Source organism: Chelon labrosus, assembly GCF_963514085.1.
Source record: "Chelon labrosus genome assembly, chromosome: 9".
Lineage (NCBI taxonomy): Eukaryota > Metazoa > Chordata > Actinopteri > Mugiliformes > Mugilidae > Chelon > Chelon labrosus.
The window spans coordinates 22,069,830-22,093,091 of record NC_140359.1 but is presented as its reverse complement, the minus strand read 5'-3'; the positions used below and the strand labels follow the sequence as shown (position 1 = coordinate 22,093,091).

Below are 23,262 nucleotides of genomic sequence, written 5' to 3'. Positions count from 1 at the left end.
TATTTATTAAATAAATTAAGTCATGACGCAGTTCATTTAATTAAATTAGCGCTACTTCCTAAAAAAAAAAAAAAAAGCTGATGTCATCATTTTTAGTATCAATGACGTTTCACTCACGCCCCTCCCCCTCTACGTGCGTTGGTCATTGTTCAGCGTGAACTAGCTTTAGCCAACTTGCTAGTCAGAGGCTAGCCGAGAATAAAAGAGGTTTAAACTTCTCATGCGTGCATATAAATCGACTTGACTTTCCACCGTGCAGCTGAGAGTGTGTGAAACCCACAATGAGCAAGAGGAAAGCGCCACAGGAATCCCCAAACGAGGGAATAACAGACTTTCTTGTTGGTACGTGGGTCAATACCGTTTAGCTTTGCTAACAGCAGTTAGCCGGATTGTCTTGTTTTCAAATGAAAATAGCCTTAAAATAAACCTCCAGCGTGAGCAACATATTCTGAAGTGATTCTGCATTTTATTTACTTCTTTTATGTGCGTATAAATGCTGGGTTAATCAGACGTACTGTACGTTTTGCTAGGCTGATATGCTGGTGGTTATGGTCCAGTCATTTAAATTCTATTTTCGGCTGAGTTGCTTAAATGGGACTATGAGGGGAAATGTGCAGCCACGAAATGTCTGAACTCTTCTTCTGTTTTCAGAGCTGGCCAACTACGAGAAAAATGTCAACAGGGCAATACATAAGTACAATGCATACAGGTAAGATCTGAAGCCTCAGCAGAAAGATGTGCTTCATTTAACTATCAGTGTTTTTATAGAGCGACATAGACAACACAGTACATCCATTGGTCGTGTACAGTAATAAAAATGATCAAATTAGTTATTAGGTCAATGTCTGTTTTAAGTATTTTTTCAGATATAGGTCATTTGGAAAGCTATTGGTAATAATCTGAGTAGCATAATCTGCAAATGTGGTCATAATTAACCTGATATATGATTCAGATTACAGCCTTTTCTAACATTGGCATTAAGATTCTGTTAAAGCTTTTTTATACCATTGTTTTATTTTATCTTATAATGTTTTTCTGTCTGCTGTGTTTAGGAAAGCAGCATCTACCATTTCTAAATACCCTAACAAGATCAAAAATGGAGAAGAAGCCAAGAAACTGGTATGTGCACTGAATGCAGTTTTAATGTTGTCATTTATTGTCTTATGGATAATATGCAACAATTATTGACAGTAAAGGTAAAAGCCTTGTGGCAGTGATTCAGATGTGTTTACTCAGCAATTCCTATCTGACACGCAGCAATCTAGTGTCCAGTACTGCAGTCACTCCTACATTTGGGTTTTAGCTGAAGACTGATAATGATGGCTAGTATTGCTCAGCATGTTTTTCATTGTGGGAAATTATTGTCATTGTGTAAGTATTATCACTTGATTTCCCACTTTAAACAAGACTGCACATGTAAATTTCACTTTTCAAATTGCAGTTATGTCTGAGTTCATGTTGGTATACCCACCCTTTTTATGTTTTGTGTTGTAGCTCTTCATAATAATTGGTTATGACTCACTGAGTTTCTGACTTAAGGAGCTTTGAAATCTGTGATACTGTATGCACTGCTTGTCAGTGTAGCAACCTTTATAAAACTGGAAATGGATTCATTGTTGTTTACCTTCCTTGTCACTAATGTGCTTGTGTGGCTGTGTGTTATGTGTTGACCTGTTTTAGCCTGAAAATGTTTCAAAATCTACTGTGCGTGTCTTACGTAACTGCTCCAGATCGCAGTATTTAGTTCACCTGTGTGTGTTTTCACATTTCAACAGGATGGTGTTGGAGCTAAAATAGCAGAAAAGATTGACGAGTTCCTGCAAACTGGCAAACTAAGGAAACTGGAAAAGGTGAGTCTAAGGGTGTGGCAGTGGTTATACTTGTATTCCAATGTATTACACAGACTGATATGTCATTTTTATATTCTCATCTAGATTCGAAATGATGACACCAGCACTTCTATCAACCTCCTCACCAGAGTTACTGGAATTGGGTATGGTGATAGTGTTACCAGCCTCCATTTAAATATGCTAGTTTGTAAGAGAATTGGCTGTGAACTGCATCATGACTAGTGCAAAGTGACCAGTTCACTGGCTACTCCAGAGGGAGACTTGGTTATGTAGTTTTTTGCCTGTTCTTCATGTAACAAAGATCATCTCTTTGGTTGTTACTTTAGCCCTGCTGCTGCCAGGAAGTTTTTTGAGGATGGGGTGAAGACTTTAGAAGGTTTGTGAAGGATTTGACTCACACAAAACTGTTCATATACTTTATTTAATCTCAATCTTTGTATTACTTTATAATTACTATAATGAGCAATGTTCATCACTGTTTAATGCTGTATTTTTAGATTTGAAAAAGATCGAGCACAAGCTGAACCACCATCAACAGATTGGGCTGAAGTAAGTTTTATCAATGTTTTATGAATCTTTTATTTTCTTAAATATGTTATTAAACTCTGTTTAAATCTTAGCCTGTTGGTATATGAGGCATGTTTCATTCTTTATTCCCTTGCCTTTAGGTACTTTGAAGAATTTGAGAAAAGGATTCCACGAGCTGAGATGGAAAAAATGGAGGTGATCAAGCGTTAATATATGTCTTATATTGTCAAATGATTTTATGTAGAAGTCCTTTTACAGTGGGACCTTGTGTTTTTGCATAGACTCTTATTCTTGGAGAGCTGAAGAAAATCGATACAGAATATATTGGAACAATTTGCGGGAGCTACAGGAGAGGTAATCTTGGCCGTCAAGTCAGTTACTATTAGTCTTTTGTTTATGATAGCCCGTCAGCTTCTGTTAAATATGTTCATTGTTCAATTTTCAGGGGCAGCATCGAGTGGTGATATTGATATTTTGCTGACCCACCCAGACTACACCTCCGAGACCGAAAAGCAAGTAAGACTTTTCTATACTGTAGTTCACTTATTCTAACCTATACCCTATTCCTTAATTGATGTTCTGTTTTATGTTTTTACTATTCGTTTTATTTCTGTTTTTCAGCCCAAGCTTCTCCATGCTGTGGTTGAGCATTTAGAGTCCATTGGCTTTGTGACTGACACTCTGTCCAAAGGGGACACCAAGTACATGGTGAGGCCTCTACTTGTTTTTCTCTTACGCTGTACAGTATGAGTTTGATGTTGTGGTTGCTAACACAGTTACCACACATCCAACACAGCGCATGACTCTGGTCACCATGTGCTAGTTCTTGTTTTTCTAGGGAGTCTGCCAGCTGCAGCAGAGTGATGAAGACGAGGAGGAATACCTGCACAGGCGTATTGATATTAGGTGCCCTACCTTTTATGGCTGTTAACATTTACACTTTCAATATTTAGCAGGCTTACTTTATTTTTCCAATTAGCATCTTTTTCCTGCTCCCTCACTGTCCTTTTCCCGTTTCCCAAGGTTAATTCCCAAGGACCAGTACTACTGTGGAGTTCTGTATTTCACTGGAAGTGACATCTTCAATAAAAACATGAGAACTCATGCTCTAGAGAAGGGCTTCACTCTAAATGAGTACACCATACGACCACTTGGGGTCACTGGTAAGTTTCAGTCATTTATAACATGAACTTGCCAAACTCCATTCCAGCTGTACAGTCTTTAGTCAGTAATCAATGATTTTCTTTTGTGGACATGTTGTAGGTATGGCAGGAGAGCCTCTGTTGGTGGATAGTGAGAGAGACATCTTTGAATACATCCATTACAAATACAGAGAGCCGAAGGACCGCAGCGAGTGAAGAAAAGGACCATTTACATTTACATATGTATTTAAAGCAGCAGCTTTCCTGCAAACAAACATGTGTGTTGCTGTGTTACTCTTTCACCATCCATGATGTTATTGAAAAGAAAACTGTGAAAGTCATTTTAGTTATTCGTTTTGAACAATATCTTTAATTGAAATCATCCCTGTTAATTAGATTCTGACATAAAAATGTGGATCCTTTGGACAAGAAAGTCACCATACTCTCCATGGTTGTGTATCCTTGTGAATGAGTTTTAACTCGATTTTTAAACAGGTTCGTAAATCGTGCTCAACAGTAATTTATTTTTTACCTCACTTGTACATTTTTATACAACAACAAAAAAAGGATTTTTGTTACAATTGTTGTCCTTCCTGATCTATAAGAACCGCCATCATCAAGGCATTGGTTTCAAATATTATATGTGCAAAGGTCTTTTAAATTATGATACATTTTTATGCTCCAGTTTAGACAACCTGAAGACCTGTAAATACTACAACATGTAAACTTTATAGGATTAATCGTCTCACTTCCTGTTATGGACTAATTTGGTACAAATTGGTTTTCTTCCATTGCTGGTTGATGAGTGAATGTAGTGATAGACTTGCTAAGGCTGTTGTATGTAATTGTGTGAAAATTATTGCATGTATGGTTAGGTCAGGACATTGTATCTTCGGTGCTTTTCAGGGCTGCATTTTGAAAGCGTGACATATTACTACAGAATAAAACTTGTATATTAGAATTAGTTCTATGTGTGTTGGTTGGATGCAGATAATCAGAAAATGTTTATGGCGGAAAAAAAAGAAAATCTGTGGAGTTATTGTCCAAATTTTGATTTGAAGTATGTATGACTGAAATAAATGGGTTGAAAAAAGTGTAGTCTAAGTTTCTATTTGTTTAATTCAGTTCCATTCGCTTTTGAAATTGGAGCTTTTACAAATGTTACCTTGACAATGAGATGTTTTTGCCTGAAAATTATTTACTCATAATACTCAATCTACATAAAACACCCAGGTATGCTTGATTAATCTTTTTATTATATTGGCTATGATGATAAGATAGTAATTTTGCTGATATGAAACCATGCTCACAAAATACATATAATCCATACAGCGTTCTCAGAAGTGATTACATTTTTTTATTAATCCACGTTTGAATTTTTTTATTACTAATATTTTATTATTGTTGTTATTGTTTTCTATATTATATGGTATAAACCTGTAGATTATTGTAAATGCAAGCTATTTCAAAATATAACTTTTAAAAAAGTTTCCCCAACAACGACCGTTTCGCAAGGCATGATGGGTTGAAATAAAATGCTAGCAGAAACTCCAGGAAGATATTGTCTCTAACAACCAATGACAGCGCTTCGTGAATTAATATCAGCCTATCGCAACACGGCAAGGCAGCAGCCTGCAGCCGTTACACACCCACAGGACTTTTGTGTCAACCACTTCGCGGGAGTTGTCATTTCGGTAGCAGTCCTCTCTTTAAATTTTGAGAAACAGCATACGCGACTACTAGGTAAACTAACAATTTCGCATGCAGAGAACTGTAGTAATTTCTTCTCTTTTAAATATGACTAAAACGACCGCAGACTGGCTTACTGTTTGGTGGCGTTTTATCATTTTTGGGATGAATGAGCAGCTAGTTATGTTGTTTAGCTAATCAACAGCTCTTCATCGCTGAATGTGCATGTGTCCAGGTGCTGCTAGCAAACCCATTCTCCCATGACACCTTACTTCAGATGAAGTCATCTTTAAACGTTGTATTATAAGAAGATTGAGATTTTATTTTGGTATCTTACACGCTGGAGCGGAAAAAAGACACGTTTTTACTCGCCGCTTTCTAATGTTTGGTAGTTGCAGCTGTGTGGTTTTTGATTCTGGGGCCTTGATTTCACAGGATCCTTGTTGAAACCTCTGATTATTTGAGACCATCATCTCGACATGTCTAGCGTATCCATAGAAACTACGCAGAGCGCGCATCCAGCTGCCTGCCGCTGTTGGAAGTTGTTATGCAACACTTGTAGAAATGGCTATATTCTGTATCATCTGTTATGTAATGACAGCATCGTCACTAATTTGGCGGTTTTTTTTTTTTTTCTTTTACTGTCTCTATGGTCTTTATTCAATACCGTTGCGGCTGTTACGATGCTTAGACTCTATGGTCAGTTACATTGTGTGTGAGCCAATGCGCCTGTGATGAAGATGATGAACTCTCCGCTGTGTTTCGGTTTCCCAGGGCAACCATGTCTGACAGAAAAGCAGTGATCAAAAATGCCGACATGTCGGAGGACATGCAGCAGGACGCCGTGGAGTGTGCCACGCAAGCCCTGGAGAAGTACAACATCGAGAAAGACATCGCTGCGTACATCAAAAAGGTAAAAACTCTGCTGACACATCCCTCGTATTGTAGCCTGCACAGATTCAAACTGCCCGTTAAATGATTTTTTGCAGTGATGTAACTGAGGGTTGGGTTTCACATTTAGTTAGACTAACAACAAGTACTTACCAGGAATCAATTTAAGTACTTAATAACATTACACATACACTCCTAGGCACGTGTATTCAGTTAGGTCCATATATATGTGGACAGTGACTCATTGTTTCCTATTTAAGCCATTTAGGCACATGTAGAGGTTGCAGTTATGTAATGAGTGTGTGCTTTAATTTGAGGCTGTTCACATCCAAATTGGAGGGCAGATTACAGCTAATAATAACTTAATATGCAGCTCCTTCTGTTTTTAAGGGATCAAAGGTAAGTGGATAGTTGACAGGTATAGGATATTACTTAATTATTCCCTTCTCAATTAAGCAGGGTGTTTCCAAATGTGTGACATTTGGAAACTGTTGCTATGGGCCCTCAACATGTGTTCAAAGGAGCTTTAAGTACAGGTGACGCTGCCTAATCTTAGGCTACAAAAACAATGCAGATCTGTTACGGAGAAATCAGCAACGCGAGGGCTTTTGATAATGGGCTAGTATAATTTGTCAGTGCCCGAAAAGATATTTATCTGACTGTATGTTTATACGCTTTACATAGGGCGGATGACGGTTTAAATGTTATTAAATAAATAAAATTGAATTGAAATTCAGTAGAGGTATTTTATTGTTGTTTTGTCTTTATAATGTCAGTGAAATGTCGTTTGACTGCGTTTATTGACAACTCACATTTCTGGTTATCTCCCGAAACCGAGCCAGAACCTACAGCATCTTACACAAATGGTGTTCAGTGAGGTTCTTGGGTAGTTCTTATTTGCACTCAAATATTCCAAGTGCTCACTTTGGCTCCATGTAAGACTCTATCATTAGTCTACAACTTGCTAGATTATTTAATAAAACTGGCCGAACTGCACCTGAATCACTTTTCACACAGGAGTAGACCAAGGCACAATGTTTAAAATGTCCATCTACTGCCGCCAGATTGGCATTAACAGGCTGATCTGGCCCTACCTTGTTCTTTCTTTGGATTTATTGTTGGTTGACAAGACAACCTGGAGGTGTATTATTGACACTTACCTGCGCAACTGACAAGAAGGTAACACTCACTGTGTTGTTCTAAAGTAGTATTGGAGTTGATTTGATGTTAAGCTATTTTTTCAGTCAACCACCCTGTGCACCATTCATGTTACACGCCCAGCCTAGTGTTTGTAATTGTTTCCACTCTTCCTGAGGAAACATGTTGTCACATAATTAACTATGCTTAACTGTAAAGTAGCTGCTAGGATCTTTGTTGTATCCCACTTGTATGTCAAACACCTAAATCCTGACCGTAAACCATTTTTTTTGCGATGTACCCTTTAAAACACAAATGAAAGATCACTTCTTTTTACGCGCATCTCTTGAGCATCTACTGTATCTTGCACAACCTTTATGCGCCATATTCTTCAGCTCTATTCTTCACAGCTCTAAACATGTTACTCCACCAATGTTTGTTAAACACTGTCTTTTTTCCCCCCCACAGGAGTTTGACAAGAAATATAACCCAACCTGGCACTGCATCGTTGGGAGGAACTTCGGCAGCTACGTGACTCATGAGACCAAGCATTTCATTTACTTCTACTTGGGTCAGGTGGCCATTCTGCTGTTCAAATCTGGCTGAAGGAAGGACTTTTCTCGATACAAGCTGACTACACATACAGTACTGACTGACTCTACAAAAGGCACTAATCATTCCTTGGCGAGAGGCCGCTGCCTATTTTACGTGCTGCTTTCTACTTGGTGTTTTTGAGGATTAAAAAAAAAAATGTGGCCATGTTAAAGAGATGAAATACTTGTATTTATTTTTGTCTTGTTACATTAGACATTTTTTTTAAATAAAGCATAGCTATGAAGCTGTCTTGCTCCAATGGCTGCTGTGGTCACTTCAGTGTTTTGCTTTATTGTGTTAAGCCAGGAAACCTATAAACTACTGAATGTGATGTGATACTTGGTGTGTTGAGATGCTTTGGTCACGTTAACATTGCCAGTGGGATATAATTCATCAAAACGTGTCATACTAAAGCAATTATCTGAAGTACGTAAACAACAGCTCATAAGGTCCTCCTGCTGATGTCTGCAACTTCATTCTAATTTTGGCTCAATCTTTTTCCAGAATATTGCTATAGGACTTATTTTGGAGTCTCCTATGTAGAGATAGGTACCAGGGACCACTTCGTCCCACACAAGACGCAATAAAACAATTTATGATAAGTTTTCTATAAAGCTGCAGAGTGTATATACCATTGTAACTCTGGAAACGGTCATATGTTTTGCTAGAATGGCGGCAAGGTCATCAGTTCGCCACAAATATTGAAGATGTCAGTACAAACAAATCAAAAGATGGCATAAGACGGTGACACACTTTATAAAACCAGCTGAGGGGCAAGAGCTGAGTTTCAACAGCTCTCTGATCTCCTTCCTCTGCTCTGTCAGCTGGGAGCAGTGAGTCAGGCGATCATTTTTCTGGAAGCCGATGTCTCAGTGAATGTGTGAAATAGGTTGACGGGGCCTTGTCAGCTTCTCCTCGAGGTCGATGCGTGTTATGTGGAACATCATGCAGAGATGTTGGTTTTAGTGGGCCTTGAACGATGTTGTGGTTGGTAACACAATTAGTACAAGCACCCCATGTAGCGCATGACTCTGGTCACGATGTGCTGTGCTGGGTCTTGTTTTTCTCAGGAGTGCGTCAACTACAATAGCAGATGAAGAAGAATACCTCCACATACCTATTGATATTGCTCTTAACATTTCCATTTAGGCATCAAGCTTTTGTTTGTGGCGTTGAAACAATATTCTCTGTCAGGATAATGACTGTGTTTTATGGGATTAAATTATACTCTTTCATTTAAAACGTTGCCTCTATTTTCAGCATTACCAAACACAACCCAGTATATTTCTCTGTCCCACTGAGACGAAATAGCCATCCTTCTCTTTTCATTTATTTTCCAGTCAGCAGTTTGTTTGTTTTTTCCTGTGCTCTCACTGTCGTTTCCCCTTTTCCTGAAGCTGATTCCCAAGGACCACTATCACTGTGGAGTTCTGAATCAAACTGGAAGTGACATCCTATATAAAAATAGAGAAGCGCTTCACTCTAAAGGAGTACAACACACGACCACTCGGGGTCACTAGTGAGTCTCAGTTATAACTCAAATTGTTTTTAACATGAACTTGGTGAACTCTATTCCAGCTGTACAATCTTCACCTTTCAGTTTAATTTTCTTCTGCAGATGTGAGTGTGAGTGTGGCAGGAAAGCCTCTGCTGGTGGATCATGAGAGAGACATCTTTGACAACAATGATGCTTACTATTTGGGATTAATGGGCTCACTTCCTGGTTAAAGAAACTAATTTGTAAAAAGAAAGGAATAAAAAGGGTAATCCATTGTGCAGTGTCAGAAGGATTACAGTTAGGGGGACATTTTTTTTAATATTAGGATCAGGATGTCAGTTTTTGTACATGCATAGTTGCAGATTAAAAAAAAAAAAAGGAAATCTGTTTTTCTGTCTGTCTTTGAGCGTGTACCTGTGGAATGATTTGGGAAAAAAAAGGTATTTTAGTCCTTTTGTATTCACATGAACAGTTTTCTAGTGAGGTATACCTTTTTGGGGATGTAGTATGCTGCCAATATTGTCAGACACCTTTTAAGAATCACATTACTTACTCTTTCAAGTTTTATGGGACTGAATTTATTTTCTGCATACAACAAAGATGTTCCGATCACATCTTTCTTCTCTCCTGACTCAAAAGGCATCTAAATATTACAGTATACCATATTTTTAATATAATGTCCGTAGTCTTTGTTTGGTAATTGCTTTATTCCATCATAAAAAATATATATATATGAATTTATGCTTTCAACGTGATAAAAATAGAAAAGTTAACATTTATTCTTTTTTTTAAATATGCTAACACGTCATCATTATTTGTTTCGTCTTTTATATTTTTAAAAATCGTCAAAAACAAAAAAAAAACATGTGTTGGTTTGAAAGTGTACAAGAAAAAAAAATCAAATAAGCTTAAATTATTGTATATAAACGTTTATGTCACTTAGTGAGCAAGTTATTTACAGATGTTGCCCCGACAACGACGCTGTCGCAAGGTATGATGGGTTGAAATAAAATGCTAGTAGAAACTCCCGGACGATATGGCTGCCACAACCAATGATGGCGCTTCGTGAATTAATATCAGCCAATCGGAACACATCGAGGCAGCAGTCTGCAACCGTAACACACCCACAGCACTCTAATGTCAACCACTTTGCAGGAGTTGTCAATTCAGTCGGAGTCGTTTCTTTAAAACTAGTGAAAGTGTGTACGGAAGACTGGAAGGTAAACTAACAATTTCGTATGCAGAAAATTGTAGCAGTTTATTCTCCGTTTAAATACGATTGAAACGACAGCACGCTGACTTACTGTTTGGAGGCATTTTATAATTTTTGGAATGAATGAGCAGCTAGTTGTTTAGCTAATCAACAGCTCTTCATCGCTGAGTGTGCATGTGTCCAGGTGCTGCTAAGCTAACCCATCTTTCTGTGACACCTTACTTCTTTAAACGTTGTATTATTAGAGTATTTATTTTGGTATCTTACACGCTGGGGCGGGAAAAAGACACGTTTTTTTACTCGCCGCTTTCTAATGTTTGGTAGTTGCAGCTGTGTGTTTTTTTTTTTTGATTTTGGAGCCTTGATTTCACGGGATCCTTGTTGAAACCTCTGATTATTTGAGACCATCATCTCGACATGTCTAGCGTATCCATGGAAACTACGCAGAGCGCGCATCCAGCAGCCTGCCGCTGTTGGAAGTTGTTATGCAACACTTGTAGAAATGGCTATATTCTGTATCATGTGTTATGTAATGACAGCATCACCACTATTTTGGCGTTTTTTTGTTTTGTTTTTTTCCCCTTTACTGTCTTTATGGTCTTTATTCAGAACCGTTAGACTCTATGGTCAGTTAGATTGTGTGTGAGCCAATGCGCCTGTGATGAAGATGATGAACTCTCCGCTGTGTTTCGGTTTCCCAGGGCAACCATGTCTGACAGAAAAGCAGTGATCAAAAATGCCGACATGTCGGAGGACATGCAGCAGGACGCCGTGGAGTGTGCCACGCAAGCCCTGGAGAAGTACAACATCGAGAAAGACATCGCTGCGTACATCAAAAAGGTAAAAACTCTGCTGACACATCCCTCGTATTGTAGCCTGCACAGATTCAAACTGCCCGTTAAATGATTTTTTGCAGTGATGTAACTGAGGTTTGGGTTGCACATTTAGTTAGACTAACAACAAGTACTTACCAGGAATCAATTAAAGTACTTAATAACATTACACATACACTCGTAAGACACGTGTATTCAGTTAGGTCCATAAATATGTGTCGACATATTGTAGGCTGCACAGATAACTTCAGTTTACTGACATGGAAGCAGGATTTAGTTTTCCCACAGTTATGTGGCTGTGATGTTAAGCTGATTTTTTTTTGTACACCACCCTGTGCATCATTCATGTTACACGCCCAGCCTGGTGTTTGTAATTGTTTCCACTCTTCCTGAGGAAACATGTTCCCAGAAATGACTGTCCTCCAGAAGCCACATACTTCACTGTAAAGCAGCTGTTTGGATATTTGCTGTTTTATCCTACTTGTCCTATCACGATAAATCAATCTGCTCCAACGCCTAAAATGTGGCAATGAAGACAAACTTGAAACTTTAAATTTCTACTTAAGAATACTTTGACGATATTGTGTTATGGAAGGGTGACAAATTAATATTCTGATGAGTAATGGCAGATCACCTGTCAACTCTTGATCATCATGCATCATATTCCTCATTTCTTCACACCTCCATGTTAATCCACATGTTTGTTAAACACTTGTCTTTTTTCCCTACAGGAGTTTGACAAGAAATACAACCCAACCTGGCACTGCATCGTTGGGAGGAACTTCGGCAGCTACGTGACTCACGAGACCAAGCATTTCATTTACTTCTACTTGGGTCAGGTGGCCATTCTGCTGTTCAAATCTGGCTGAAGGAAGGACTTTTCTCAATACCAGCTGACTACACATACAGTACTGACTGACTCTACAAAGGGCACTAATCATTCCTTGGCGAGAGGCCGCTGCCTATTTTTTAAACGTGCTGCTTTCTACTTTGTTTTTCAGGATAAAACAAAATGTGGCCATGTTAAAGAGATGAAATACCTGTATTTATTTTTGTCTGTTACTTTTTTTTTTTTATTAAATAAAGCATAGCTATGAAGCTGTCTTGCTCCAATGGCTGCTGTGGTTACTTTGTCATGTTAAACCAGGAAAATTATGGACTCTCTGGTCATAAAGAGCTCATCTGGAATGGCTGAATGGTTATCCAAGTTATAATATTACAAATGAGTGAAACATGGTATTAGATGGTGGTACTCTTTATTACAACAGATTTAGAAAACCAGCTTGTGTGGGAATACACCATTAGACAGGCAGAAGGAAGAGTGCAGGTAACCCTTCATCTGAGGTACTTTCTTGATGAGGGGCAGAAGCTGACCATCAACTGCCTTCTGATCCTCTTTCCTCTGCTCTGTCAGCTGGTACTTCTGCAGGTGGGGGGGACAAAGAAAAAGTGAATCAGCAATTGTTATCTTGTCTCAAAGGAAAAAAAAGCATGAAACTAATTTGAGGCAGTCTCCAAGTTACCTCTTTCTCAGTATCAAAGATCTCTCCTTCTTGGTGGCGGGGCCTCCTCAGCTTCTTCTTCTTGAAGTAGGCGTCATTGATGGTTTTGGGGATCTTCATGCTAGAGATGTCAATTTTGGTGTTGGTGGCAATGACAAACTTCTGGTGGGCCCTGCGCAGAGGGACTCTGTTCAAGGCAAGAGGACCTAAGGTACAAAGACAGAAATGTTAAGGTATAAAGATGCACAACATCTTTACAGTGCAACTGACTGAGAACAGATTTTGTAATGTGCATCAATATTAAGAACAGGACATCTTTTCCAATAAAACATGCTTACCAGTGACGAGCAGGAGACCACTTGAGAGCTGCTTCAGGAAAACCACACGCTTTAAGGAGAAGAAAAATAAAGTCATTTCAAGAAGCTAATGGATGAGTTTTAAAAAAAGACTCAAAGTTATTGCATCCACCACTACATGCATGTAGCCTGACGTCATACACAAAGAGGACCGTGTAAGCATTTAATTCAGGTAGTCGGCAAAGAAAACTCCTGTGCCATTTCGATAAAACACCATAATAAATGCTATATACCTTCATGCCCAGCAATTTAGTCCACAGAAACAAATATGTGCACTCCTAATTATCAAGACTGCTTTCTGCCTTTCAGTTCCCTAGCTGAAACACTATTTAGGTCAACTCAAACTGTGTGGGCACACTTGCTTCCATAACTTGCCCATGTGGCATTTGAGAGTAGGAGGGGAACAATGTCTGTGGAGTGAAGGTGTGAGAATATAGTTGTGCCCAGCTAGCTTGTGAAACCAACATTACACAACATTTTTAACATGGACTACACATTTAATAGCAGGATATCGCTGGATATTATTTGTTCCATGAGTCTTACTCCAAGAACAGCTTTTCTAGAATTCTTAAGAAATCTTGTTTACAATCAATAATAATGCCAGTAACTAGGAAAGTGAAATCATTATGCTATGATGACCAGCTGCCGACCATGACAGGCTACCACAATCCTTTCATTTTTAGTGGATGCAGACTGTTTAAGTGGTGTTCCAGCACATGAAAACACAATAGAAAACCTTCACAGAATCCTTTTCCTTTGTGATAAGACCTTTCAAATCTGGCATCAGTCAAGCAAGTTGTGCACCATATTTGTGGATCAGAAAACGAAGGAGTTTAGTTCTATAAAGACTTTTATGGAAGATTTTAGAAGCCTACCAATCGCTGCCACCTACAGTGAACCAATATCACTTCTACATCTTTACTTAAATACACAACACACTGGACGTCCAGGCTGAGTTTTACGTCCATCACTTCTGCTCATTCACAGGAATATTCAGATCATCATTAAGGCCTGTGACAGAAACGGTTCTCACCTTTCCACGGTGGCGACCAGTGAGCAGAATGAGGACAGTTCCTGGTGTGATGGTGGAACGCAGCTTCCTCTTATGCTGACAGAAGGGTTTCTTCCCGTGGCTCCTCAGTTTACGGGGAACATCCTCTGTGGGGTAGTAACGGGGCTACGAGAACAGGACAAATACATATAGATTTTAATTCTAGTTTCCGGGTTGAGATGATCACAATCAAAAGAGATCCATTACTTGTTATGGCAGCACTGCTCAAGACAACATGAAAAGTATTGTGGAGTGAACAGCACTCTGAAGTTACAAACATTGCATACTATTTGGGTTCAGTATTTTATGTGCAAGTCATTTCCCTTCAGATTCAGCAAATATTTCTGAATCAACTATTCACACACAACTCACCATCTTGCGCAGCTTGACAACACGAGTGCCTCCATTCTTGTCCCCTCCGACAGTCTTGACAACGGTGGCCTGGGGCTTCACCTTAATCTTCTTCTCCACCTGAAACAAATGTAAGTCATCAGAACAAAATGACACCATCTTGTCGTCATTCATTCGTTTTGGAAGGTGTGAACTGCCCTCACCTTGGTCTCAGTGGTCTTGGTCTTCCTCTTGTACATGGCCCTACGGGCGTACATAGCGGAACGGGAGTACCGGCCGATTCCCCGGGCCAGAGCCGGGTTCCGGCTCCCGTGCTTCTTCTTGGCAGATTTTTTGTCTCCCTCTGCCATCTGACACCAAACGAAGAAAACAGAATATTAGTTTTATCAATATAACAACTGTAATGATGTAAGCAATAGCACAAACATTACAGAATGGTGTATTCATAATGAAGCCCAGACTTATTGACACTACTGCAGTACAGTAATATGACTGAATAGTGCACTTAATTCTAAATGACTGACACCTTTAGCCTTCAAGAGGTGTTAGCCCACCTACATGGCGTACAGGTAAGCAGCAGAGAAATACTGTCGCATTAGAATTTCATGTTAAATGCATTTAGCTAACAGTACCACCACCAATGAAGAAGCAGCATGACAAGTAACGTTGGCTAACAGTTAGCAACATAGCACAGCGGAGTCGCTCCCCGAGCTAGTCGTCTATTTCTCAAAAAGCCATAATTTCATTTTTATCGGGAAACCTAATTACGTGTTTGTGAGACTATATGAATAAGCAACATGTAAGACTAATAAAGGACAACACGTTTCTACTAGCAGCATAGCTAACGCTACGCAGTGCTAGAACGCTAGCCGGCGGCCTACAACAGCACATACACAAAACTGTTCATTATTATAAAACATCACGGCTAAATCATTGTAATAATGATGCCTAATGTATCGTCATGATAAGTGGATTCGCCTGATGATAAATGAATAGTGTAGTTTTTGTTCTGTAACGCAGATGAAAACAGATTTATATTCCTACAGACACACGAAAGCAAGGCAGTCTTACCTTTGCTATGAAAAAAAGACCGACATCCGGGCATGTGACGTTTATAAGGACGCTGGGTAATGACGTTGACGTCGTTGCGTCGTGTTCGGCGGACGTGGTGGCTTTTGTAGTCCGCAATTTTAAATTCTCCCAGTAAAATGAAAATCAAACCTACATTTCATGGATTTTAAGGACTCGTTTGTCTTTTGAGAAATATATTCAAGAATAACAACAACTTTGAATCTCTATTAAAATATTATATATATAAAATATATGCAAATATATTCATTAAAATGCAAATATCACTGTAGACATTAAGTACAACATTCAGTGATCCTTCTTTCTTGATTTTGTTACCAGATTTCTGAACAAAAATAATGTTCTCTTTACTAACTTAGTTTTTGATAATAAAAAAAGAGAGAGAGAACTGGGAAGAGAACAGTTAATTATAATCAAATGAATATTCATTTATTAGAATTAAAAATTCCCATAGACCTAAAAAAAGAGCTAGCAGAGACTTTTTGCTAAATCTCTATTCTCTGCTGAACTAGAAAAAACACATTAGCTGTTGTAGAGGGCTTGATCAAGAAAACACAGCATCATTTTTTTTTTTTTTTGGGAAGATTTTATTTGCGATTTTTTGAGATAGAAGTACAAAATCACTCGTTGTTAGAGTCACATTTTCAGGAAACATTACACTGACATCATGGAGTGATAGAGAGCATTTTAAGGCAAATATCCAACACGGGTTAACATGACCTAACACTGTATTAGGCACATACATAAACAGACTTTTGTACCTTGATCCAGCGATCATAGAGGCGTATGTCAGTGTAAACTCTGAGCCTCCAAGGCAACACTCAACTGAAACCATTACTATACATTATTGTATGAAAGCACTGAGTGTAATTTGATTTTTTGGAAAAAAAATTTGCATCTGTGCCTCAAGTCAACAGAACATCACTGTGTGAACCTAGCAAAGAATTATATTTTCTTTTGTGTGAGTGGACGGTGTGTGTGTGCAGGAATTTGTTCTACAGCAATTCTTCTGATTCAGCAGGTTCTTCGTTCAGCACTTTTGGAGGATGATGGCGATACCCTGACCACCGCCAATACAGGCAGACCCAACGGCGTACTTTCCTCCTCGTCGCCTGTCAGAAATAAAGTTTAATCACCAGAGTTACCTACTGTGCACACATATATTTACATCAATAATGTTATAACAATGTCTAGCCTACCTGAGCTCATGCACCAGGTGACCAGTGATACGCGCTCCAGAGGCTCCGAGAGGATGTCCAATTGCAATAGCTCCACCATTAACGTTGCTTTTTTCTGGGTCCAATCCAAGAGACTTTGCAACGGAAAGGTACTGAGGGGCAAAGGCCTCATTCACCTGTGCAAACCAACAGACGTCGACAGGGGTGAGTATTCACCTCCTTGTTAGATCAAAACACAGTAGAACATTTATCCAACAGTCACAGTTACTAGTTAAAAGATGGATTATGATTTGAAACTTAAAAAAAAAACTAAAACAAAACACAATGATCTGATAAATTAAGGCTAAACAAGCTCTTTCCGATATGTTTGTCCAGTCCAATTAAATAAAATCCTTGTCTACTGAGGGCAAGCCAGTTTCAGAAGTCTAACAAAAACGTGTCGTATGATTTCATTTAAATAATTTCCTGATGAAAGACCGTTTTCACTGGTAACAAACCTCCACGAGATCCATGTCGTTGAGAGTCAAACCTGCTTTCTTCAGAGCTTCTGTGATGGCCGGAACAGGGCCTAAGATGATTAAAGAAAACCGGAAGAAATTTATTTAACCACTCATCCCTTTTAAATTCCAAGGATTCATGTCCACAACAGTTGGTGTCACCCACCAATTCCCATAATGCTCGGGTCACAGCCTGACACGTGATAGGCCACGATTCTGGCCAGAGGAGTGAGCTTGTGTTCTTTAAGAGCTTCCTCACTTGCGATCACCACGGCGGCGGCACCGTCAGACACACCCTGGAGATTAAGAAGAGAGGTAGATTTAGTCATTTCTCACAATGGAATAGTTGCGTGGTATTTATATTAAACTGTATTTTATTTTAACTCAAAATAGCGGACAGTTAAATGACATCACCACAAGAAACAACAACAGCCTCTATCGATACTTCAAGCTTTACAGGTTAAGGCAACTAAACATTCAGAAGAGAAGATTTAGAAATTGTGTTATTGTCTAAAGAGATGCAGACTCCTTATTTGAGGTTGGGATTTACTCAGATCCTTTAGAGCAGGCATCATAAACTCACTGAAGCGTTAGCAGCAGTTACGGTCCCTCCCTTCTTGAAGACAGGAGCCAGTTTGGCCATCTGTTCCAGTGTGGTCTGGGGCCGAGGGTGCTCATCTTGAGCCATGGGCACCTTGCCTTTCTTAGCTTTCACATCAACGGGAGCAATTTCTGCTGTGTAGTGACCAGCCTCATGAGCTGTAAACAGAAATGAATAAATAGAGCTATTAAGAGCAGCAACTTTTTTTTCCTGGTGAATTACCAGCTTTTCTTCTGAAAACCAACATATTTCAAGATTCAAGATTCAGAGTTTATTGTCATGTACAATGAAATTCTTCTTTTGCCATCCACCCAAATGCCTAACAATATAAAAAATCTTTGAAATAGAATAGCAGACCATAACAAGATACCAAAAGCTGCCATCTTACCTGCCTTCCACTTCTGTTGCGTCTGGTAAGCGTAGTTGTCACAGTCTTCTCGTGTGATCTGGAATTTCTCTGCCAGGTTTTCTGCTGTGATGCCCATTGGGATTTTGATGTGGAGATCAGTCAGACCCGCCCACAAAGTGTCCTCTAGCTGTCAGGCAGATGACCAGTTTCATGTTTTTGTCAAAGCTTAATTAGATTAATAATGTGTTTGTATTTATGTATATAACATGGCTCCATGCACATGCATCAACTAAAAAAAAACAACCTTTAGATCGAATCCAAACTTTGTTCCAAATCGTACGTTGCGAACAGCGTAGGGGGCTTGGCTCATACTCTCTGAACCTCCACACAGGACAATCTCTGACTCCTTGAGACAAATCTCCTACAAACACACAACAGGCTATTGGTTTGGAGTAAGATGAGATAAGATAAGATAAGATAAGATAAGCAATAATATGCTTTATTATAAATTTATATTCCTGCCAGAATGTTTAATTGGTCTTGGTGGAGGACTTACTTGAGCACCATTGATGATGGATTGGAAACCAGACCCACACAGTCGGTTCACAGTGAGAGCAGGCACAGGGATGGGAACACCACACCTGAGACCCACATGACGAGCAATATAGGGTGCATCGGCTGAGCTCTGAGATTAGTGGGGAGCATAAAGCGAAGTGAAAATGTCAGGAAAACACCAGTCAGAACAAAATTATTCTCCTAATACTCTTTGATTTTATTTTATTGCGAGTCTGTTTAAATACCTGCATGACATTTCCCATGATGACACTGTTTACAAGCTCGGGGGCCACACCCCCTGCAGCGAGGGCAGCCTTGGCTGCATGCTCAGCCAAGTCCGTGGCACTGTGATCCTTCAGCACACCACCATAGGTACCGAATGGAGTGCGCTTGGCACCGACAATAAATACGCCTGTAGACGAAAAGGAGCATTATTTTGGAAAAACTGCACACACACACACACAAAAAAAAAACAGAATGCATTTAAACACAAGTCTCATGAATACACACAATGTAGTTGAACACATTAGTTCAGACAGGTGAGCTTATTAACTTTAGCTCATCTACAGATGTCAAGAACTGATCTTAAAAGGTGCAGATTTTCTGAGCATTTAGAATGAGTGAGTTTTATAAAACCCAAGTTACAGATATGTTCTCCATCCTGAAATTCCAATCAGATGCTCAACTATTGACTGACCTCTGACACGTGTCAGGAAACGCAGGATGCTTAGATCTGCCATTGCATTTTCACCACACTAGGCTTTCACTTTGGTTTTAGTAAACATTGATATAACACCTGACTTGTGCTAGTGAGCCAAGGGTTACGTAATATGGCCTATTTTTTCAGACTCTACTCTCTAGGTGTGGAAGGAGAAGAGATAATCAAACTGTATCCAAGTTTCTTCATTTAATTCTTTCCATTGATCTGTTTTTACAACAAATTACTTTTTAAAACAATGAGAAAAAACAATAAAGACATTTACATGAAACAGTTTAATTAATCATCAGAGATTTTTTTCTATTATGATAATATGCGTTGTTTAAGTATCCATTTAATAATACAAATTATAGAAAGGGTTTAATCTTTTCAAATTTGCCTTTTGTGTTCAAATTCTCTGTCCTCCTGACTTTTACGAGAGAACTGCAAACATACAGTTTTTTCCTCAAACAAAAGTGACAGTTGCAGTCCTAGTGGTTGTTTAATGTCCTGATAAAACATATAACAAATAATTTTATATGATTCCCAAGGAAAGGGAACGACGAGCAGGTGTTATCATTTTGACACTACCTTGTCACCTTTCGCCTACATTTCAGAAACGTTACGTCAAGGAAAGGTTTTGAACTCTTCTGACATTTATGTTTATAAGAAAATAAGATGCCTTTCATTGTAGGTCAATGATAATTCTACACTGCAGCACAATTAGGAAAAAGTTAGCACTAAAATTACCCTTACAGACTACAAAGCAGAACGGCCACAGTCCGCCAGCGAAACCATCTGGTTTGTGGCTTAAAGTTTAAGTGAAACCTGTTTATTTACCTCGGAGAAGTGCCATGATGCAGGATCAACAAGCCGCCTGTGCCAGAATCAAACTTTTGACCGATATCTTGCAGTTGCACCGTATAAAACCCGGACTCCTGCGACCTTTCGCCTAAATAACACAGATAGCTAACGTTTTACTCGCTCCAGCAGATTCGACAAAACAAAATACATATAAATTGGTAACAGAAACATAATTAAACAGTAAAAACATTATTTATTAATCGAAGTATTTTATTATGGACTATAGTAACAAAACTTCCAAAAGTTAGCTGGTTTTAATAATTTTTTTATATAATATTTTAAATAATCGAAACTGTGTCTGCTAAAGCTTGAGAGCGCTTGTTTGAAACGTCATCTTCCCGCGACACGTCTGTTCCGCCTCAGAGGCAAGGGGACATGAAGAACGACATGTGAACATTTCAGTTATTCCTGAACCGATTATGAGTTCAAAGTAAAACAACATACAGTAGGAACATGTCTTTGGTTATTTCGCGCTGCCTGTGCCGGATTTTATCCCGACAGACCGCCCCGTCGAGGTTAGTGTTGGTTGTACGACTTGAACTATCTGTGCTTTGCTACCTGAAGCTAACTTAGCTAAGGTTATTCGCCAGAGAAACGCTGCAGATTGAATTGTTTATGATAAATACTGCCTGTATCCACAGATGGGTACAGTTGGTGGCATATTTTGATCTGTATTGCGTTTGTTGTTTGTCAGTTTCCTTTTGGGAGAACATCACCATGCTATACAGAGTCCTTGGTTTGCACCAGTTATGACACTGAAGACATCAGCTCCACTGAGGTATGAGCCACACTGGATTACAGAGCTGTTTCTACATGACTATCCCTACTTGTTACTTTTGCATATGTTGCACTAACTTTATTGTTATCTATTAAAACTGCGGTTGCATTACTTTATTTTTTTCAACAATCCATCAAGTCCCTTTGCAGACTTCAAGGTGGTTTCTGATATTGCTGTTTTTGTTTGACCAAAGTCCTCAAAACCTTCTGAACACATTAGAGGAGTTGAGACTGACAATGCCAAATGACCGGAAGAACTGATTATCTAAGAGAGAAAGTGAGAACTCAATATCAATAAAGCAAACATTACTATTGTTTGCTGAAAACATAATCCACCATGGGTATGATGGTTTTTGGTCCTGTTTATATGGCCAAGGTGTATTCTTGGCAATAAACAAATCCAAACACTGAGGATACTGATTAAGTCACAGAGGTTGAAAATCTACTTTTAAGGCAACTTGAGGGACTTAGTTTAGAGAACAAATTAATAAACTGCTACTGTCAAATATAACTGTAGAGTTGTAAAATTATATACGTATGATTTAAGTCAAGATTTAGATCATTATAATAATCAAAATCCAAGATTATACACAATTTCAAGTCAACATTTGTTTCAAAACATATGTTGTGACTGAATGTGCCCACATAGAGTTGTTATTTGTGTTACCTAAGAGCGGAGCCGAAGAAGAAGAAGAAAGTGGACCCAAGAAGAGAGCAGATGTTGAGAGAGCGTCTGAGAAAGAAGCTGAAGAAGCTGGAGAAGGTTGCACCTGAGCTCATACCGATAGAGGACTTCATCACTCCGACCAAATGCTTGGACGAAACGAGGTACAGCTCATTCTACTGTTGTCCATGAATGTCACTTGTAAGTCATCAGTGCGTTTTAAGCTATTAAAAATGCTGCCTGGGTTGTCATTTTAAGGAGTAGTTGACTATAAGTAAAATAGAGGATGACACTAGACAGAAACTACTGCCTGTAAGATGGATGAAGGAAAAGAGAAATATGTAGATGTACAACGTTGTGTTGAACAGCCAACAGAGGGCCTAAAGACTGAAACCCAATCCTGACATCTCAAAACTCTCATGAAAAAGGTTTTAATCAGTTGTGTTTAATCAATTTCTTGGGAATCCAGACTGAGGAAAAAGCAAATAGTTAAATCAAGTTTCATTTTTTTCATTTAACTATGTACAGACATGCTGTTATGTGTTATTTATCCTTTACTTGCTGTACATTAGTCTTTTCTTCACTGGCTTTGAAGTGCTATAAATTGGTGTTATTCTCTCACAAAGGGAACGCACAGCTCCAAGACTGTCCTTTGAACAAAGTGAGGGTCGAGCCCTGCTACTTAAGGAGTGGTCTCGATACAAACAGGTCAGCACTTACTTATCACACCCCCATCACAAATGCTTTTATAGAGTGTGTTGCATCTGCCCTCTGCTCCCCATTATAGACAGTTAGTGGACAGTATTTGTCTGTGTTCTTGCAGAAGCAGCACATGCTTGAAATGGAGGCCGTTGAACTCGCTTTGGAGGCACAGAGGGAGGCGTTAGAGGAGCTGAAGTTAGAGTCTAAGGAGCTGTACCAGGCAGCGCTGGAGCCAGACCCACGTCTCTTTCCCTTCATTCATGATGGTCCTACCTACACACCACCAATGCCCACGTACGAAGCTCCTGATGGGAAATACAACGACATCACCAAAGTCTACACACAGTGATGGACAGGGAACAGCAGTGGGTGCTGCCTCTTTATGTGTGTCTTGTTTGTGCGTAATTCAGTCAGCCAAGATACAACCATAAATGGCCAGGAAGTGGAGGTGTAAAGGACTTCGTTTTACCTGAATTGACATCCGTTGTATGTGGCTTACAGTCTTCTCAGTCCTAATAGTCACACAAACCATGTATTAAATTGTTTTCCACATTCACACCTCTGTATAAAATAATGAAAACTGAAAATAAAAATGTTTTGTTTTTTTTTAAACTTGAATTATTCTGAACTGTATGGGTTGAATCTACAAAGCTT

The 23,262-nt window shown here is 39.1% G+C and overlaps 6 protein-coding genes across 6 annotated transcripts; 4 read left to right on the top strand and 2 right to left on the bottom strand.

Moving 5' to 3' along the window:
- The first annotated feature begins 153 nt into the window (after nt 1–153).
- polb (polymerase (DNA directed), beta) lies at nt 154–4,624 on the top strand. Its single transcript, XM_084551827.1, has 14 exons — nt 154–342; nt 652–709; nt 1,053–1,119; nt 1,776–1,850; nt 1,935–1,993; nt 2,177–2,226; nt 2,348–2,399; nt 2,519–2,573; nt 2,660–2,732; nt 2,824–2,894; nt 3,000–3,086; nt 3,217–3,284; nt 3,402–3,541; nt 3,642–4,624. Exons 1-14 carry the CDS (start codon nt 282–284, stop codon nt 3,734–3,736), a joined length of 1,011 nt encoding a protein of 336 aa, XP_084407953.1. The 5' UTR covers nt 154–281; the 3' UTR covers nt 3,737–4,624.
- Nucleotides 4,625–5,153: 529 nt separating this feature from the next.
- LOC311493560 (dynein light chain 2, cytoplasmic-like) lies at nt 5,154–8,110 on the top strand. Its single transcript, XM_084552277.1, has 3 exons — nt 5,154–5,263; nt 5,984–6,122; nt 7,706–8,110. Exons 2-3 carry the CDS (start codon nt 5,991–5,993, stop codon nt 7,841–7,843), a joined length of 270 nt encoding a protein of 89 aa, XP_084408403.1. The 5' UTR covers nt 5,154–5,263; nt 5,984–5,990; the 3' UTR covers nt 7,844–8,110.
- Nucleotides 8,111–10,472: 2,362 nt separating this feature from the next.
- dynll1 (dynein, light chain, LC8-type 1) lies at nt 10,473–12,488 on the top strand. Its single transcript, XM_084552071.1, has 3 exons — nt 10,473–10,549; nt 11,244–11,382; nt 12,107–12,488. The coding sequence occupies exons 2-3, from the start codon at nt 11,251–11,253 to the stop codon at nt 12,242–12,244; spliced, it is 270 nt and encodes an 89-aa protein (XP_084408197.1). The 5' UTR covers nt 10,473–10,549; nt 11,244–11,250; the 3' UTR covers nt 12,245–12,488.
- Nucleotides 12,489–12,614: 126 nt separating this feature from the next.
- Nucleotides 12,615–15,009, bottom strand: rpl6 (ribosomal protein L6). Its single transcript, XM_084552069.1, has 6 exons — nt 14,839–15,009; nt 14,657–14,755; nt 14,267–14,410; nt 13,216–13,264; nt 12,899–13,083; nt 12,615–12,798 (listed from the first exon to the last, which is right to left on the bottom strand). The coding sequence occupies exons 1-6, from the start codon at nt 14,983–14,985 to the stop codon at nt 12,646–12,648; spliced, it is 777 nt and encodes a 258-aa protein (XP_084408195.1). The 5' UTR covers nt 14,986–15,009; the 3' UTR covers nt 12,615–12,645.
- Nucleotides 15,010–16,303: 1,294 nt separating this feature from the next.
- On the bottom strand, nt 16,304–20,572 carry acaa2 (acetyl-CoA acyltransferase 2). The gene is made up of 10 exons (XM_084550828.1): nt 20,442–20,572; nt 19,150–19,316; nt 18,906–19,034; nt 18,654–18,770; nt 18,389–18,536; nt 17,983–18,158; nt 17,566–17,695; nt 17,400–17,470; nt 16,924–17,078; nt 16,304–16,836 (listed from the first exon to the last, which is right to left on the bottom strand). The coding sequence occupies exons 1-10, from the start codon at nt 20,455–20,457 to the stop codon at nt 16,755–16,757; spliced, it is 1,191 nt and encodes a 396-aa protein (XP_084406954.1). The 5' UTR covers nt 20,458–20,572; the 3' UTR covers nt 16,304–16,754.
- A 221-nt stretch (nt 20,573–20,793) lies between these two features.
- On the top strand, nt 20,794–23,201 carry mrpl40 (mitochondrial ribosomal protein L40). Its single transcript, XM_084551661.1, has 5 exons — nt 20,794–20,980; nt 21,160–21,243; nt 21,915–22,070; nt 22,533–22,614; nt 22,730–23,201. Exons 1-5 carry the CDS (start codon nt 20,919–20,921, stop codon nt 22,955–22,957), a joined length of 612 nt encoding a protein of 203 aa, XP_084407787.1. The 5' UTR covers nt 20,794–20,918; the 3' UTR covers nt 22,958–23,201.
- The last annotated feature ends 61 nt before the right edge of the window (nt 23,202–23,262 follow it).

What these genes read in the sequence shown, in the direction of transcription:
- polb (XM_084551827.1), top strand. Translation starts at nt 282, where the DNA reads ATGAGCAAGAGGAAAGCGCCACAGGAATCCCCAAACGAGGGAATAACA. An exon ending in ACCAGAGTTACTGGAATTGG is followed by an intron (nt 1,994 to 2,176) that starts GTATGGTGATAG and finishes TTGTTACTTTAG; the next exon opens with CCCTGCTGCTGCCAGGAAGT. An exon ending in TGGGGTGAAGACTTTAGAAG is followed by an intron (nt 2,227 to 2,347) that starts GTTTGTGAAGGA and finishes CTGTATTTTTAG; the next exon opens with ATTTGAAAAAGATCGAGCAC.
- LOC311493560 (XM_084552277.1), top strand. Translation starts at nt 5,991, where the DNA reads ATGTCTGACAGAAAAGCAGTGATCAAAAATGCCGACATGTCGGAGGAC. An exon ending in TCGCTGCGTACATCAAAAAG is followed by an intron (nt 6,123 to 7,705) that starts GTAAAAACTCTG and finishes TCCCCCCCACAG; the next exon opens with GAGTTTGACAAGAAATATAA.
- dynll1 (XM_084552071.1), top strand. Translation starts at nt 11,251, where the DNA reads ATGTCTGACAGAAAAGCAGTGATCAAAAATGCCGACATGTCGGAGGAC. An exon ending in TCGCTGCGTACATCAAAAAG is followed by an intron (nt 11,383 to 12,106) that starts GTAAAAACTCTG and finishes TTTTCCCTACAG; the next exon opens with GAGTTTGACAAGAAATACAA.
- rpl6 (XM_084552069.1), bottom strand. Translation starts at nt 14,985, where the DNA reads ATGGCAGAGGGAGACAAAAAATCTGCCAAGAAGAAGCACGGGAGCCGG. An exon ending in TTGTCAAGCTGCGCAAGATG is followed by an intron (nt 14,411 to 14,656) that starts GTGAGTTGTGTG and finishes CTGTTCTCGTAG; the next exon opens with CCCCGTTACTACCCCACAGA. An exon ending in CTGGTCGCCACCGTGGAAAG is followed by an intron (nt 13,265 to 14,266) that starts GTGAGAACCGTT and finishes TTCTCCTTAAAG; the next exon opens with CGTGTGGTTTTCCTGAAGCA.
- acaa2 (XM_084550828.1), bottom strand. An exon ending in ACGACATGGATCTCGTGGAG is followed by an intron (nt 17,079 to 17,399) that starts GTTTGTTACCAG and finishes TGGTTTGCACAG; the next exon opens with GTGAATGAGGCCTTTGCCCC. An exon ending in CACCTGGTGCATGAGCTCAG is followed by an intron (nt 16,837 to 16,923) that starts GTAGGCTAGACA and finishes TATTTCTGACAG; the next exon opens with GCGACGAGGAGGAAAGTACG.
- mrpl40 (XM_084551661.1), top strand. Translation starts at nt 20,919, where the DNA reads ATGTCTTTGGTTATTTCGCGCTGCCTGTGCCGGATTTTATCCCGACAG. An exon ending in AAGACATCAGCTCCACTGAG is followed by an intron (nt 21,244 to 21,914) that starts GTATGAGCCACA and finishes GTGTTACCTAAG; the next exon opens with AGCGGAGCCGAAGAAGAAGA. An exon ending in AAATGCTTGGACGAAACGAG is followed by an intron (nt 22,071 to 22,532) that starts GTACAGCTCATT and finishes TCTCTCACAAAG; the next exon opens with GGAACGCACAGCTCCAAGAC.